Source organism: Phragmites australis, chromosome 13, assembly GCF_958298935.1.
Source record: "Phragmites australis chromosome 13, lpPhrAust1.1, whole genome shotgun sequence".
Taxonomy (NCBI): Eukaryota; Viridiplantae; Streptophyta; class Magnoliopsida; order Poales; family Poaceae; genus Phragmites; species Phragmites australis.
The window spans coordinates 26,447,392-26,462,203 of record NC_084933.1 but is presented as its reverse complement, the minus strand read 5'-3'; the positions used below and the strand labels follow the sequence as shown (position 1 = coordinate 26,462,203).

General features: G+C 44.8%; 2 protein-coding genes and 1 long non-coding RNA gene across 3 annotated transcripts; 1 reads left to right on the top strand and 2 right to left on the bottom strand.

Moving 5' to 3' along the window:
• Positions 1–375: 375 nt before the first annotated feature.
• Positions 376–2,670, top strand: LOC133887797 (F-box protein SKIP23-like). Its single transcript, XM_062327780.1, has one exon. It carries the CDS (start codon positions 1,088–1,090, stop codon positions 2,234–2,236), a length of 1,149 nt encoding a protein of 382 aa, XP_062183764.1. The 5' UTR covers positions 376–1,087; the 3' UTR covers positions 2,237–2,670.
• Positions 2,671–2,730: 60 nt separating this feature from the next.
• Positions 2,731–5,391, bottom strand: LOC133887796 (pentatricopeptide repeat-containing protein At5g13770, chloroplastic-like). Its single transcript, XM_062327779.1, has 2 exons — positions 5,233–5,391; positions 2,731–5,138 (listed from the first exon to the last, which is right to left on the bottom strand). Exon 2 carries the CDS (start codon positions 4,803–4,805, stop codon positions 2,994–2,996), a length of 1,812 nt encoding a protein of 603 aa, XP_062183763.1. The 5' UTR covers positions 4,806–5,138; positions 5,233–5,391; the 3' UTR covers positions 2,731–2,993.
• A 3,335-nt stretch (positions 5,392–8,726) lies between these two features.
• On the bottom strand, positions 8,727–10,189 carry LOC133887799 (uncharacterized). Its single transcript, XR_009903649.1, has 2 exons — positions 9,557–10,189; positions 8,727–8,999 (listed from the first exon to the last, which is right to left on the bottom strand). It is a non-coding gene; the product is annotated as an uncharacterized LOC133887799 (long non-coding RNA).
• Positions 10,190–14,812: the final 4,623 nt, after the last annotated feature.

Sequence of the window (14,812 nt, the reverse complement as noted above, 5' to 3'; positions counted from 1 at the left end):
AACTTTTTAAATAGCAGTGGTGGGTAATTTATATATATGTATACGGATATTTTGTTTTCTTTTTCTCTGATTAACATGGTAATTTCTAGGCTTTAAGAGCAAAGTAAGATGCTTCTTTTGTTGGTTAATTACATAGATACTCCATCCGTTCTAAAATATAGGACGTATTAGGATTTAAAAAAGTCAAACTTTGTAAATTTTGACTAACAATTAGTTAAATTATACGTATATTTTAATGTACAAAAGTTATATCAATAAGTCTGTATTTCATAGATCTTTTAATACAATATTGATTTTGTAGCAATTGATAATATATTGCAAAATAAATTAATGATCAAAGTATACTTCAAAGACTTTTTAAAATCCTAATACGCCTTATATTTTGGGACAGATGGGGTGATAGATTTAGGGTTAATGATTTAAACTGTTTTGCTCAGGAACTATTTTGATAGATACATAAAGCAAAACTGCCTAGCACATAAGCACTTCACAGTAAACTGTTTTGAGACTGCAATATAGATGCTTTTTCTTTTTTACTGGATCTTTTGCTGATCCCATCTTCATCCATATCCCCGCCATTCAAATTGATCCATTCAGTTGGATTGCATGCCTCTCAGAACAAGGGCGATTCTAATTCTATCTTATCACGAATAATTTCATCACCAACCCATTATGCATACAGGTCAAATTTCAGTACAAAGGCGTGCCAAGCTTTGATTTTTCTTCAGTGCAACTCTCACTAACGAATGACCGTAGGTGTTACGTTCATCCTTCTTTCCACACAAGAATTTTAATCCGTCAACTGTTTTTTCTCATCAAGCAACATGTGATTCGAAAAATCATCACCTCCTTCGACTAGACGAGAACTTCTACTGCTCTTCCTGCAGATAACACCAACGCAACATTCTAACTGCATGTTTCTTGTTTCTCCCACGTTAGTTTCAAGTTTCAACACTGTCCTCGTCAAAGCAATGGCCATGGACGCCTATCAATAAGTTTCTTCGAAACAAGCTGCTTATCCAAAGTAGGGTCTCTCTACTGTTTGATCAAGATACAGAGGTTTCTCGCCTTCTTCAGGCTCCACGAAATGGGGTACTTCCTTGAGCCAGCAAAGCATGAAATGCCCAATTTCACTGCCTACATCGACCCATCGATGACCATGGCTTCAGGTTGGGCAGATCTTCCGGACAACCTGCTGGACATGGTCGCGCGGAGGACGGTCGGCATCAAAGACTACGTCCGCCTCCGTGCGGTGTGCAAATCATGGCGCTCCTTCTTGAGCCCGAGGTCGAGCCCGCCGTGGCTGATGCTCCCGTACGACCCGCGCGGCGAGAGCTGCACCCGGGGCTTCCTGGACGTCTCCGACGGGACCGTGCACGAGCTTGACCTGCCGGAGACCAGAGGCAAGCGGTGCTGCGGCTCGTCGCAGGGGTGGCTCGTCCTCGAGCGGTGGCCCGACGTTTGGCTGCTCAACCCGGCCACGCGGGAGCGCGTCCAGCTCCCGCCCCTGACGTCCCGTGGCGAGGCGTGGCCGTGCTCTCGTTTCATGGGGAAGGGCGCGAGGGAGAGGTGGGAGGACCGCGCCTACAGAGGCCTGCGCCGCCCGCTCCCTCAGCTGGAGGTGCGCAAGGCGGCCTTGTCGTCGGACCCGTCCGTCGACGGTGCTTGCACAGTCGTGGTCCTCCTCGCCGCCAAGGACGAGGTGGTGTTCTGCAAACTGACGGACGCGTCGTGGACGACCCTCGCGTGCGCGCCGGGAGCGTTCAGCGCCGTGGACGTGACGTACCAGAACGGCCGGTTCAACCTCGTCAGCCACTACGGGCGCGTCGCGGTGTTCGACCTCGTCTCGCCGCTGCGCGAGGTGCCCACGCACCGGGACACGGTCCACGCCCTCGCGCACACGTGGGACGGCCGGTGCCTCGTCCAGCGGCATGGCGGCGAACTGCTGATGGCAGCGTGGAGCGGGAGCGGCCGCGAGCTGGCTGTCGTCAGGCTGGGATCTGACGGGTGGTGGACGGAGGCAGGCGACGTTGGCGAAGACGTGGTGCTGTTGGCCTGCACGGAGAGCGGCGGTCAGGCTTTCGGCACGGCGACGTGCTCTGGTGGCAGGGGAACCATGCTTGATTCGTTAAAACTGACGAATCTGCCGTGGTTTTCGACGACAAACGCGAGAGTTCTGCGTCAGTCTGCTCAGCCATGGCAATTGGGACGTCGTGAAGATAAACCGTTGGTTTGAGCAGCTCTTCGGGGTGCCGGTCACCACCTCACCGGCTGCTTCGATCACTAGCGGCTGCTTCTAGGACTTTAGGATATTTTTTGTAATTTTGTTCTTTTTTTTTTGTACTCCATACACCACTAGACATCTTTATACGGGTATTCAAGGATGCCTCTAGGTACTCTAGTATGCGACTCAAAGCTGTAGGCAAGTACCTTACTACTGAAGGTCTACTATAAACATGACAAACATGAACATCCCAGCAGGAAGAGGAGTCGATAGAGTAGCAAACATGACGGCAATGAACATCTCCCTAGCACCCGGCCACGCGCCTAGCTCCGAGCGTTTTTTAAACACTGACGATGTAATATTCAGTCCCAAAAACATGTGGATGTTCTGTAGACTGTACCAATATGAAGTTTTCATTATAGATACAAAGTTACATTTGCCCAAAATGGACTATGGTACAACAGTTTCAATAATCTGACATATGCAGAGTTATTGAACTAGGTAAGTTGTTCAAGAAATTTGGAATCAGATCATTACTGGTACAAAGTTGGCTCCCTTTAAATACATTTACAAATATACATTGCCATTTACTTGAGCCAATGATGTCGGAATTGAGCAACAATAGCATACAAGCTTCGACAAAGAGCACTGAGGCAAGCAAATATTTACCCTTTTTTTCTGTTTCCATTTACAGAGCAACGCCTTTCTCGGACGCTCGTCCTCGATGTACCTGGGTGCTGAGGATGGACAGCAATAACTCAATCTGACATCAAGTTTTCTCGTCCAAGAAAGTGAAGTTACTTTGGAGCCACTTCACATGAACCTCCAGCCCGGCTTCCCGGAGGCTTCTCAGGACGGTCATGTACAGCCTTCGGTCCAGCTTGGTCCCACTCATACCGTTCAGCAGCTCGATGAGCTCGTTGAACCGGCTGCACTTGGAGAACACCCCAACCATGAGCCCGGCCATAGCCTTGTCAACCTTCCCTCCAGTCTCTCTAAACTCCCGGTACAAATCCATGCACCGGTCCAGCTCTCCCGACCGGTTGTTCGCGTAGATGATGGCCGTGTAGCTGATCCGGTCAGGCTGGACCTTGCACCGCATCATCTTCTTCCAGATCTTCTCGGCTTGCTTTAAATTCCCGAGTCTGCCGTGCATGTCAAGGAGGGAGTTGTACACCAAGACATTTGGCTCACACCCCTTCTGCTTCATCAGCGCCAGCAGCCTCATGGCCTCTGATGCTCTCCTGATCTTCCCATACATCGAAATCATGTTACCGTACGCGACAACACACTTGTCGAAGCCTCGATCGATCATCTCTGAGAAGACAGATTCTGCCCTGTCGCTCCGCCCAAGCTGGCAGTACACGTTGATGACTGAAGCGAAGGTGACCTGGCCAGGCTCACATCCTAAGAAGACCAGTTTGTCATATGCTCTGATAGCTGGTTTGAGGCCTCTTCTCTTCACAAAGCCATTGATAATTGTAGAGAGGATGCAGTCCGTGACCCTCAGGGCAATCTGTCTCATGTCCTTCGCAACTTCTATGGTTTCCTCCACTACCCCAGCCTCAACGTGCATGACGATCACCTTCAAGAACATGTCGGGATCCCCCAACATCTTATTCTCCCATGCTTCGTGGTACAGGTCTTCCGCCGCGGCCTTTTCTCGTGCATCTGCCAAAGCGCCGATGACTGAAGAGTAGACTGCGGTATTTGGTGAGAGCCCATCTGCTTCCATCTCTCGCAGGCACTGCAGAGCATCCAAGGCTCTGCCTGCCTTTCCCAGCGCGTCACAGACGATGGCATATGTCTCAACACAGCTATCAGAGGGATACCATTTCTGAGACACGTATAGCTTGAATAATGAAGCCACCATGTCTGGCTCGCCTAGTGCTCCGCACGCCGCCATCACTGCACGGTAGGAGTCGGCGTTTAGCGCCAGGCGAGCCACCCTCGCCTGTCCGTACACCAACACCGTGCTACGGTACATGTGCAGCTTGTTGTACGCCTGCATGGCCGAGCTGAAGGCCATGGCAGCAGACGCTCCCTTCTTCCCTTCAAGAACTCCGAGCACCGCATCGGCGAGGCCAAACCTCCTCGCTTTGATGCAGTTGGCAACGAGCCGCGCGCATGTCCGTTTCTCCGGGAGCACGCCATAGGCCCTGAAATCTTCAACCAGCAGCTCCAATGACCCCCACTGCTTCGCCCTGAGCAGCAGCACGGTCAGTGCATTCACCGTCTTCTTCTCCGGCCGGAACTCCGGCTGCAGCAGTGCCCTCCTGTAGCATTCGAAGGCTAGCTGCTCGGTCTGCCGGTCGCTGCAGAGGCCTCGGATGAACTTGTTCGATATGCCGAGCTTTGGAGCAGCATCTGGCAGCGGAGACACCGATACCGGCACGGCCTGAAACTCATTGGGCAAATTCTTGGGCTCAAGAAGAGGGGAAGCACAGGACCTGGTGCAGTGCAGCACGAAGGATGCAAGCTGCCGCTTGATCGTGCTCTTAGAGGTGTGGGATTGGGGCGGTGTTCTTCTCGATGGATGGAGAGGTGGGAGAGGGGGCCAATCTGAGTAGCATTTGGCCATCACTTTGGAAGAACTAGAGGCTGGAAATGGAAGAACCTCTGTTTATGCCCAAGGCACCTTATCCTGCAACGGAGGAGATTCCGTTGCGCTGATTTTCACACATCTCTTGGTTGAAATGTCTGTCATGAGTGGGTAGGGTGCGGCCACGTGGGTTCCCAGAGAAATCTCACGAGAAACATGACGTGGAGGTGCAGTACCCTGCAAGTGAAAGAAGCACAATTTTTGGGGTAAAATGTGGTGAAATCACTGGCCTCATTTGGATTCTGGAGGAGGGGGTTGGTCCACGTAGCTCAGGACAAGAGGACAGCCACCGCCCACCAGTAACTTGTGATACTACAAAGGAAGCAAGGGAAAAGGCCTAAAATGTTAGGAGCCAAATTGGACCGCAAGATGTCATGAAAGCTACCAACAGTTTTTGTCTTCATACCAAACTATCACTCGTGGTGCTTCCGGATTTCTACTCAAGGAAAAAAGCACGAAGTGCAACTTCTTGCGAGAGCCACTAGGTTCTGGCTACTCAAGTCTGTTTTGACCAGGGTTTCATAACCGCACCAAAGTAGATGGAGGCATGGAGCTCATCAATCTGATCTCTTAAATACGTCAATGCTGCTAATGTACGTGCACACCATGTGCATATCTGCATTCAAAAAAACATGGAGAATATTCTTTCATCAGGCATAAGCAAATGGGCAAGATTAGATGTATGCATTATTAACTGTAGTACTGTAAAAAGTAAAAGATCGACCCTAAAAATGTGCAACTGTATAAAACGACTCCACTGCTTTCACCTATTGCGCAGTGCCAACTGAATTTACAAAGAAATGGACATTTGTGCACGAATATGGCAGCCACATAGAACGCTGAAGGTAAGAATTCTACAAATGAAGCAGCATGGTCCGTACCATATGCATCTGTTAGGATTAGGAACCTTCCAGCAGATATAAATCTATGCACGCTTGATGAGTGAGAACAAGAAATGCTTCTGTTTCCCAAGTTACGATCATTACCACAAAAAACAACCTTCATGCAACTCACAGGGTTAATACAATATGGCCGTCTAGTTTATTTGCAACATGGGTAAATGTGTAAAAAAAAAAAAGACAAGAATACTAGGTTTAGGTTTCTTAAAAAGCCAGGTGCAAAGTCACTATATAATTGTGTAGTGGTGGTTGTTTATTGGAGGGAGGGGAGGAGGGGTATGACGACCATAGAGGTCCCCGATGGCTGTGGTGGGCGGCGGCTAAGGTTTGGGCGCAAGGAGGCAGCGGCGTGAGAGAGAGAGAGAGCGAGAGTCGACCAGGCGCCTGGACAACAAGAAGAAGGGTTTCGCTTCTAATTTTTGCTTATCTCTTTATTGATGATTTGCCTTTCTTTATATAGAGAGGCTAACTTGGTTTATAAGTAATCTATTACAATTTGAAAAGTTATGAAAAACTATAATTTATTTAACGGCTAAGAAACGGCGTGGATCCGGCCATTGCTACAGTACATGCGGTACTTTTCATGTTGGTGAACAGTACTCACGAGTAGGCTTTTGGGCCGACCAATCGTATTGCACCATGAGCTGAATCTTGACCCATGACATCTCTCCACCCTTCACTTCACTTGCAGCTCATTCTCGAGCTGCTAATTGGAGAAAGCTCCGCATGCTGCAAGGTGGGGACCATGGTTGAAGCTCGAGGAAGCCCCATGTTGAAGAACGAGTTCTGCTCCCATGCGGTTCCCTAGCGTGACGAGGCAGTGTCGGAGATGGTTGATGAACTCCATTCGCCTTGCTTTGATGTTGACGTCAGTGATCTTGAGTCTAAGGAGCACGTAGATGATTGCATCACCATTGATGTAAGTGAAGGAGGTAGACTCGGCGATGAGCGTGATGAAGACGTGGATTATGGTGACGACGTCCTTAGAGATGTCGTAGAATCCTTTGAAGATGATTGCATGTAACACTCCCTTAAATCCACGTGCATCCTTGTTGCGCCCATTGGAAGATTTCTACAAGAAAGAGTTAATGTGTTCCTTCTGGATGTTGATATCTATCATGCACTGGTAGTCCGTCACATGCTACGCAGGGGAATTGAAGACCATGCATGCAACATACGATCCTCCTGGTTCCCATGGGAATATGGGAATGAGGAAAGCAGGTGGGCAATGAGGACCATCCCAAGAGCGGCGAAGGTCCTGAAGAGGAAAGATGGTGCGGTGGTGACAGTGGCAGACCCAGGATTTGGTGATTGGGTATTCAGTATTAAAAAAAATGTTCAATCCAAAATACGAGAAGTTCATAGTAGCGTAAATTTTTTATAAATTATTTATAGTAGAGAAGTTTCAACTAATTAAGAGAAATTAAAAGTATTTAAAGAAAATTACAATTTAACTTTGTGTTCCTTCATGGCTTGAAAGCGTTTAATGATGTCACTATCCTTAACTTGCACAAAAAATTCACGCTCAACTGCTGACTGCCGTCACAACATAGAGATCATGAGCTCCTGATGCTTATTGCTATGGTATGAGAAGGTAGGCTCTTTCCAGTTAATAGGTCGAGTGGAGGATGGATAGTAGTTTGGGCTCACAATTTGCTGGGTGGTCTGATAGATTGAAGCAGCAAACAAGTAAGTTGACCTAATTAGAGATATATATACGTAGTATAGTTGCTATATACTCAATATTTTTGCAAAAAAATTGGGTATTCAATTGAATACCCATGCATCATGGTGGATCCGCCCCTGGGTGGTGACCATCTGGACTTCGGCGGTTGGCGACACGATGGATGTAGCCAAGGTCGCTGGTGGAACAACAATCTCTGATACCAGATGGTACTGTTCACGTGAGGATCAGTCCTACGATTGTTATTGTCGATGCCAATGCATTCCTTCGCGATCACATCTGCACATGTAGATCTTGAGTTGACTGAAAGATCGATTGATGTCCATGACGTTAGAGTGGTCTCTGATACCAGATGTAGTGGCGGTTGTTTATTGGAGGGAGGAGAGGAGGAATGGCGACCATGGAGGTCGCCGATGGCTATGGTGGGCGGCGGCTAGGGTTTGGGTGCAAGGAGGCAGCGGCGTGAGAGGGAGAGAGGGTGAGGGCCGGCCATGCGCCTGGACGGCACGAAGAAGGGTTTCACTTCTAATTCTTGCTTATCTCTTTATATAGAGAGGCTAACTTGATCCTTAAGTAATCTATTATAATTTGGAAAGTTCTGGAAAACCATAATCTACTTAACGGCCAAGAAATGGCATGAAGCCCGCCACCGCTACAGCACATACAGTACTTTTCACGTCGGTGAACAGTACCCACGAGTGGGCTTTTGGGCTGGCCGGTCTTATTGGGCTATGGGCTGGATCTTTACCCATGACAAATTGACTCAAAAGATCAAACTAATCAGTTGCTGTCAAATTGTCATTAAATAGACAATCATGTGCTAGTACTCCAGATATACTGTCGCACATTGGATAATACTGTAGTTTCCTGCAAGCAGCTGAGCACAGCAACAGGAGTTCATAATTTGAGTTGGCCTTCTTATGGTTCTATCTCAGGATGCTGGTAATGATAGTTAGCAATCCGTGCTGTCCTTACTACCCACTCCATTGTAGAATTATATAAGGTGCCACTACTGCCAGATGAATAAGAATATACCATGTTTTTTATGCTGCAAATTTTAACTCAATTTAGAAAGATATTAAAATATGTATACTATATAAAGAATATATGAACACTAGAAAGTGTGTTCATAAAAGCTCTTGGGGCAACATCTCCCTGATCAGGAAAGCAAGGTAAGTAGGTTTATTAGTTATGATTAATTCTACTAACAATATGCAGAAATGCTTACCCCAAAAACCAGACATAATTCCATCGTATTTAACTACAAACAGTTCATCATGGACTATCTGTAACACCCTACTTTACCACTAAGCCTAATTATATGAAAACAGAAAATTTTGACGGCATTTCCTCTATAGGACGGTATAACTGACCAAAAGAGATCACAGGCAGACAGTATATGACATAACCGGCATATATATATAGAAACCTTCACGACGCTACCAGCGTCGTACCACGACATAAACCAAGCAAACGACAGACCACCAAAACCACCATTTATAACACCGGTTGAGCTATCAACATGGTGATGAGATAGTGTGTGCAGCTACCAAGATCCATCCCAAAACGCACGTCAACATCTAAACATACCTGTAAAGAAAGCACGAGTGAGATTCAAAAATCTCAGCAAGTGAAAGGTACTTTAACAAAAAGCTATTTAGCCACAGTTGAATGTGCTAACAATTCTAAATAGAAACTAGTAATGAAACAGACCGCCAACACTAGGAGAAACAATTATGACTAAGCAAGTCCAACGATAACATTAAAAATTTTAACATTCGGTTGGTATAAGCCTTCAGAGCCGCATATATATCTATATACAAGCTAACCAAAGGAAATAAGATTTGATGCGAATGATTCATTGAATTTCATAAAAAGACATAACCATGCACATGATATGCTCTCCTCACCCTTACCCCTCCTCGGGTAACGTAAGGGTGTGCACCGTACCCCTCCTCGGGTGACATACAGTACTGTACCGGTACGGTCGCGGCCAGAAGACGACGACAAACTTCCAATGCATGAGATGTATATGTATGACGTGCTTCAAGCATAACCAACATAACTTCCGGAATATGCTTGAGACTTCAAAAAAAACATTGCATACAACACTAATGAACAACTGCAGAATGGCATATCGTGCCCACTGCACTTCATAAATCAATCATCGAGTAAACTTCTGGAAACGTAAACAACATAGTACCCAGCTCAGAATCAGTCATTCAGATTAGATGAATGCACTGTAATTAAAGAATGTAGGCAACCCAATATTAGGTTAAAGCAGTCATATAATACATTCACTTGCCTTTACCGACGATGAAGAAAATTCGATCAAGAACGTCCGGAAATAGTACCACCTGTACAGGCATACTATTAGAACTAAAACACATTTAAAACACATAAAATATGAAGCGTCAATTCTACGTCTGAAAACGTCACGTATACGTCTACATTCCGAAAAACTGAACAGACAATTGTATCACATGAAACGATACACTATTTTCAATTCAGAGTCGAACTAAAATCTCACTAATTAGACTTCGCTCTGATGATCGAAATAAATACTTCGACTTGGATATCGTATCTTCGAATCAATAATGATTATCGAAACGAAACAGACTATTGATCACATGAAATAATACGACAGGAATTGATTGATTTGATTTAATCAAATCACAAATATCCAGAAATTACCGAGAAATCGCATTCGAAAGATTGACGACGAATCCGACGAAATCCCGAAATTTCCAACTTTTCCTTTTTTTTTTCTTTTTTTTTCTTTTCTTTTCTCTTCTCCTTTTTTCTTTTCTCTCTTCTTCCCTGGCTTTCTTCTTTGCTGGTTCTTGCTTGCTTCTTCTGTGCAGCAGCTAGCAGCGACACAGAGAGAGCAACGGCGGTGGCCCGGCTCGTAGGCACACGGCGGCTCGCGGCAGCGACGACGGCGCACGACAATGGCGCGCCCGCAGCAGCAGCGCACGGCAGCGAGTGCCAGCGGCGCGCAGCACGTACGGCGGCGGCAGCTCGTAGGCGCGCGGCAGCAGCACGCCGCGGCACGCGGGCGACACGCACCACGACGGAGAGAGAGAGAGAGAGAGAGAGAGAGAGAGAGAGAGAGAGAAAGAAAGAAACGCAAGGCAGCACGAGAAGAGTGTGGATGGTTCAGTACTTATCTCTTCTTCTTTTTTTAAAAAAACAAACGGACTAAATTTATTGAGCTCGCTACGGGTCTCAAAGTGCCCGGAACGGACATATGAATAGCAAAATAGGTTCGTCTCAACGAGATGAACGCAACCGCGGTCTCCGATCGTCCATACGAGCCTCGGATCAAAAAGTCAAAAAATGGAGTCAAATTCCTTTTTTTTTCCTCCAAAAATTTGGTATTACATTCTCCCCCCCTTAAAGGAATTCGTCCCCGAATTCTGCCGCTTCCATAGCAACTATGGAACAGAGGTAAAAAATATTTCAAAACTTATGACTCACCAGTCTCAAAGAGCTCAGGATACTTCTTGCGCATTTATTCTTCAAGTTCCCAAATTGCTTCTCGTTCTGTTTGATTTGTCCAAAGGACTCTCACAAACTGGATAGTCCTCCTCCTCATAACTTGCTCCGAGGAGCCCAGAATACGTATCGGGTGGTACTTTACGGTCAGATCTTTCTCTATCATGATTGATTCCACATCAATTTTATGCTCAGGGTCTCTTAGATATTTTCTTAGCATAGAAACATAGAAGACATTATGTACTCCACTCATTGAGTCTGGTAACTCAAGACGGTATTCCAAACTGCCTACTCGGTCTGTGATTAGAAAAGGACCAATGTATCTCGGGTTAAGCTTCCCAGAGATACCAAAACATACAACACCTTTAGTTGGCGACACTCTGTGAAGAACATAGTCACCAACTGTAAATTCTAGGTCTCGTCTCCGGATATCTGCATAGCTCTTCTGTTGACTTTGAGTAGCCAACAGGTTCTGACGTATTTGGTATACCTTCTCTGAGGTTTGCTGGACCAAATTTGGATCAAGTAGTGATCTCTCTCCGACAGAGTCCTAACACAAAGGGGAAACACACCTTCGACCATACAGGGCCTCAAAAGGAGCCATCCGAATACTAGCTTAATAGCTATTATTATAAGCAAACTCTGCTAAAACTGGGATACAAATTTGGAATCCCGATCTGAAATGATCGATTTTGGCACACCATGCAACCTCACTATTTCCCTGATATACAAGGGAGCCAAATCATGTGCCGAACTGGTTGTCTTCATTGGAATGAAATGTGTAGATTTTTGTAAGCCTATCCACGACAACCCAAATAGCATCTCTGCCTCGAGGTGAACGAGGCAACCCAACAACAAAGTCCATAGTGATATGTTCCTATTTTCATTCTGGAATTTCTAAGGATTGCATTAATCCCGCAGGTCTTTTATGCTCAGCCTTTACCTGTTGGTAGAAACCACAAGCTGCAACATACTTAGCAATATCCACTTTCATCCTTTTCCACCGAAAATTTTGCTTTAGATCTCGATACATTTTGGTTCCCCCCAGATGAATTGTATAAGGAGTCCGGTGAGCTTTTCTCAATATATCCATTTTCACATCTGTCTTCTGTGGTACACAGAGACGTCCTCTAAAACGTATTGCACCATGCTCATCCACACTAAACTCTTTTGATCCTCCTGCTGAAATTCTCTTTCGAACTTCTAAAAGAAGATGATCATGCTGTTGAGGTTCACGTACACGTTCAGGTATAGCAGATTGGATGATCATTTGAGTTTCTATCTGCACAGTGCCAGCAAAACAAAAAGATATCCCCATCCGATCCAAGTCTGAATATAAAGACATTATTGCTTTAGGTACACCTGTTCTACTAAGGGCGTCAGCTACCACATTTGCCTTTCTGGGATGATACTGAATCGCCAGATCATAGTCTTCGATTAATTCTAACCATCTTCGTTGTCTCAAATTCAGATCTCTTTGAGTGAAAATGTACTTGAGACTCTTATAATCAGTGAAAATATCACATGACTCACTATACAGGTAATGCCTCCAACTCTTCAAGGCAAAAACAACTACAGCTAATTCTAAATCATGAGTGGGATAATTCTGTTCATGAGTTTTCAATTGTCTAGAAGCATATGCAATTACCCGACCTTCTTGCATAAGGACACAGCCAAGTCCAATTCGAGAAACATCAGTGTAAACTATGAAACGTTTACCACTCTCGGGCAAAGCCAAAATAGGAGCGTTCACCAACTTATTCTTTAATGTTTGGAAACTGACCTCACATTCATCAGTCCATACAAATGGAACACACTTCTCGGTAAGTCTAATCATAGGCTTTGCAATAAAAGAAAACCTTGTATAAAATGTCGATACTGGCCAGCGAATCCAAGAAAACCCTGAATCTCTGTTACATTGGACGGTCTTTATCATTTCATTGCCTTCTCACTTTTAGAAGGGAAAACGAATCCAAGAACACACAACATTTCTATTAATACTATACCAGCCAATTATGAGACACTCTCTTCGACTAGTTCTAAAACCAATGCATTAGTTGTCTAGAAACATCCTTTTTAGTGGATGCAATCACACCAAAAATATTGTTTGGCTAACTCCACAAACTCAGGCCAAAACCCCCAATAAGAATATAAACCTTCTTCGCTTCAACTTCAACTCTTTCACAGGGAGGATCAATTTAAAACCTTTATGGTTCAGGATTAAAGAAACATCAACACTTCACCTTTTCTACCAACATCACTAACTCCAAAAATACAAGTGCGGATAAATCTACACAAGAGACAGTCACAACGTTAAGATATAAACCTCCAGTTGGTTATTCTCATCCCGATATATCACCAAGTCTAGAAGGGGTGAACAGGAGATTACAACCACTTGCCTAACTCAATCCTTCCAAACATCGGACGACTCATCCTTCATGGTACAAGTTTAGACTTGCACTTTCCAACTTGAATACCAGAACACTTCCATTCAAAGGCAGTTGGACCAATAGATAAATTGTGTTGACCGGTACGTTCAGAAACATGCCAAACTGGCATACTAAAGAACTTCACATCTTGCTCACATTCCCAGGCCAGTCATACTATCGGTAACCACACCACAACTTCTTCAAAGTAGAATTGCATGCAAAGACACATCCTCCTCGAAAGTTGAAAAGACATCAGTTAATATAGCCGACAAGATAATCACTGCGGAATGCTCATGAAGAGGGTTGAAAATATGACTTCTACAAACTCAACCTTGTTAATCCAACTCCAATTTAGTTTAGAAAACACCATTTGCAACACCAGTTTACCGTCAACGGGTTGAGCGTTAGTATACAATGCTTCTCTCCGGGTCCTTAGAAGGCATACCCTCTCCTAAACAGCAACAAAACTACAAAGATACACCCCAATGGTTCATCCTCTTTCACAACACTCCTTTAAACAGGAGAGCAACCCTTAGCTCCCAAACATAACTTTAATCTCAGCACTTAAATTCTGGAATAAACTCCACTATTTACAATGCTCTTCCCTCAAACCAGAGTTTAGATAAAACCGATTTTAAGCTATTCTCAAAACACGTATTGACATCTTAGCGACCAACTACGTAGAGTATCGCTTTATGTAACAGCAGATATTTACTCCCAATAGGAACAAACTTCCAGTATGCAAACCTACCCAGACACTTCCTGGCTAAAACTTCAGCTTAGAAAATAAACTGGAGCAACAAACACAAACCTGCTCCATTGCAGGAAAATCTTAAGCCAGGATCTAGCCACTTCTTCAGATCCACTCAATTCATAAAATCTAAGAAAAAAAGTCTCAAAGAAAACCACATACCAAGAACCACTCGAAGAATTGCTACAACAGGCTCTAGTGATACCTCCAGTTACTTAGCCAAGAAAGATTCAAATAACCCTTATCTTCGGAATCTACTCGGCGAGTAGAATTTATCAGACTCAACTACCAACTCCCATAACGACACGCCAACATAGCACCTCATAATGATGTTATAGGCCACAATTTTTCCGACAACCTCTAAACAACACCAACGCCCTAGGCGTCACTCCACTAGCGTCACTATGACGCGAATCAGTCGCTGCAACGCAATTGATGACTCCAACTCCCATAGCCAGTGGACTCTTCCACAAAGGCTAACTTAACAAAATAACTACCTCAAATAATCATTTCAAAACATGCATAGATATTCCAACCATAAAAGATTATTCTCAGATATTAAAGAAACTGACACATAAGGTATGTAAACATTTCAACTTAAACACGAGGTGTTAACTAATCCTCAAAACATCAACAACTAGGGTACAAGTCTAGCAAAAGATTAGAAAAACTCTCAGAACCCTATTAGGATCTCACTATCAACACATTTTCACACAATCGGCAAA

Bases quoted from the DNA above. Each gene is read 5' to 3' on its own strand.
- LOC133887796 (XM_062327779.1), bottom strand. From the start codon at position 4,805: ATGGCCAAATGCTACTCAGATTGGCCCCCTCTCCCACCTCTCCATCCA.
- LOC133887797 (XM_062327780.1), top strand. From the start codon at position 1,088: ATGGGGTACTTCCTTGAGCCAGCAAAGCATGAAATGCCCAATTTCACT.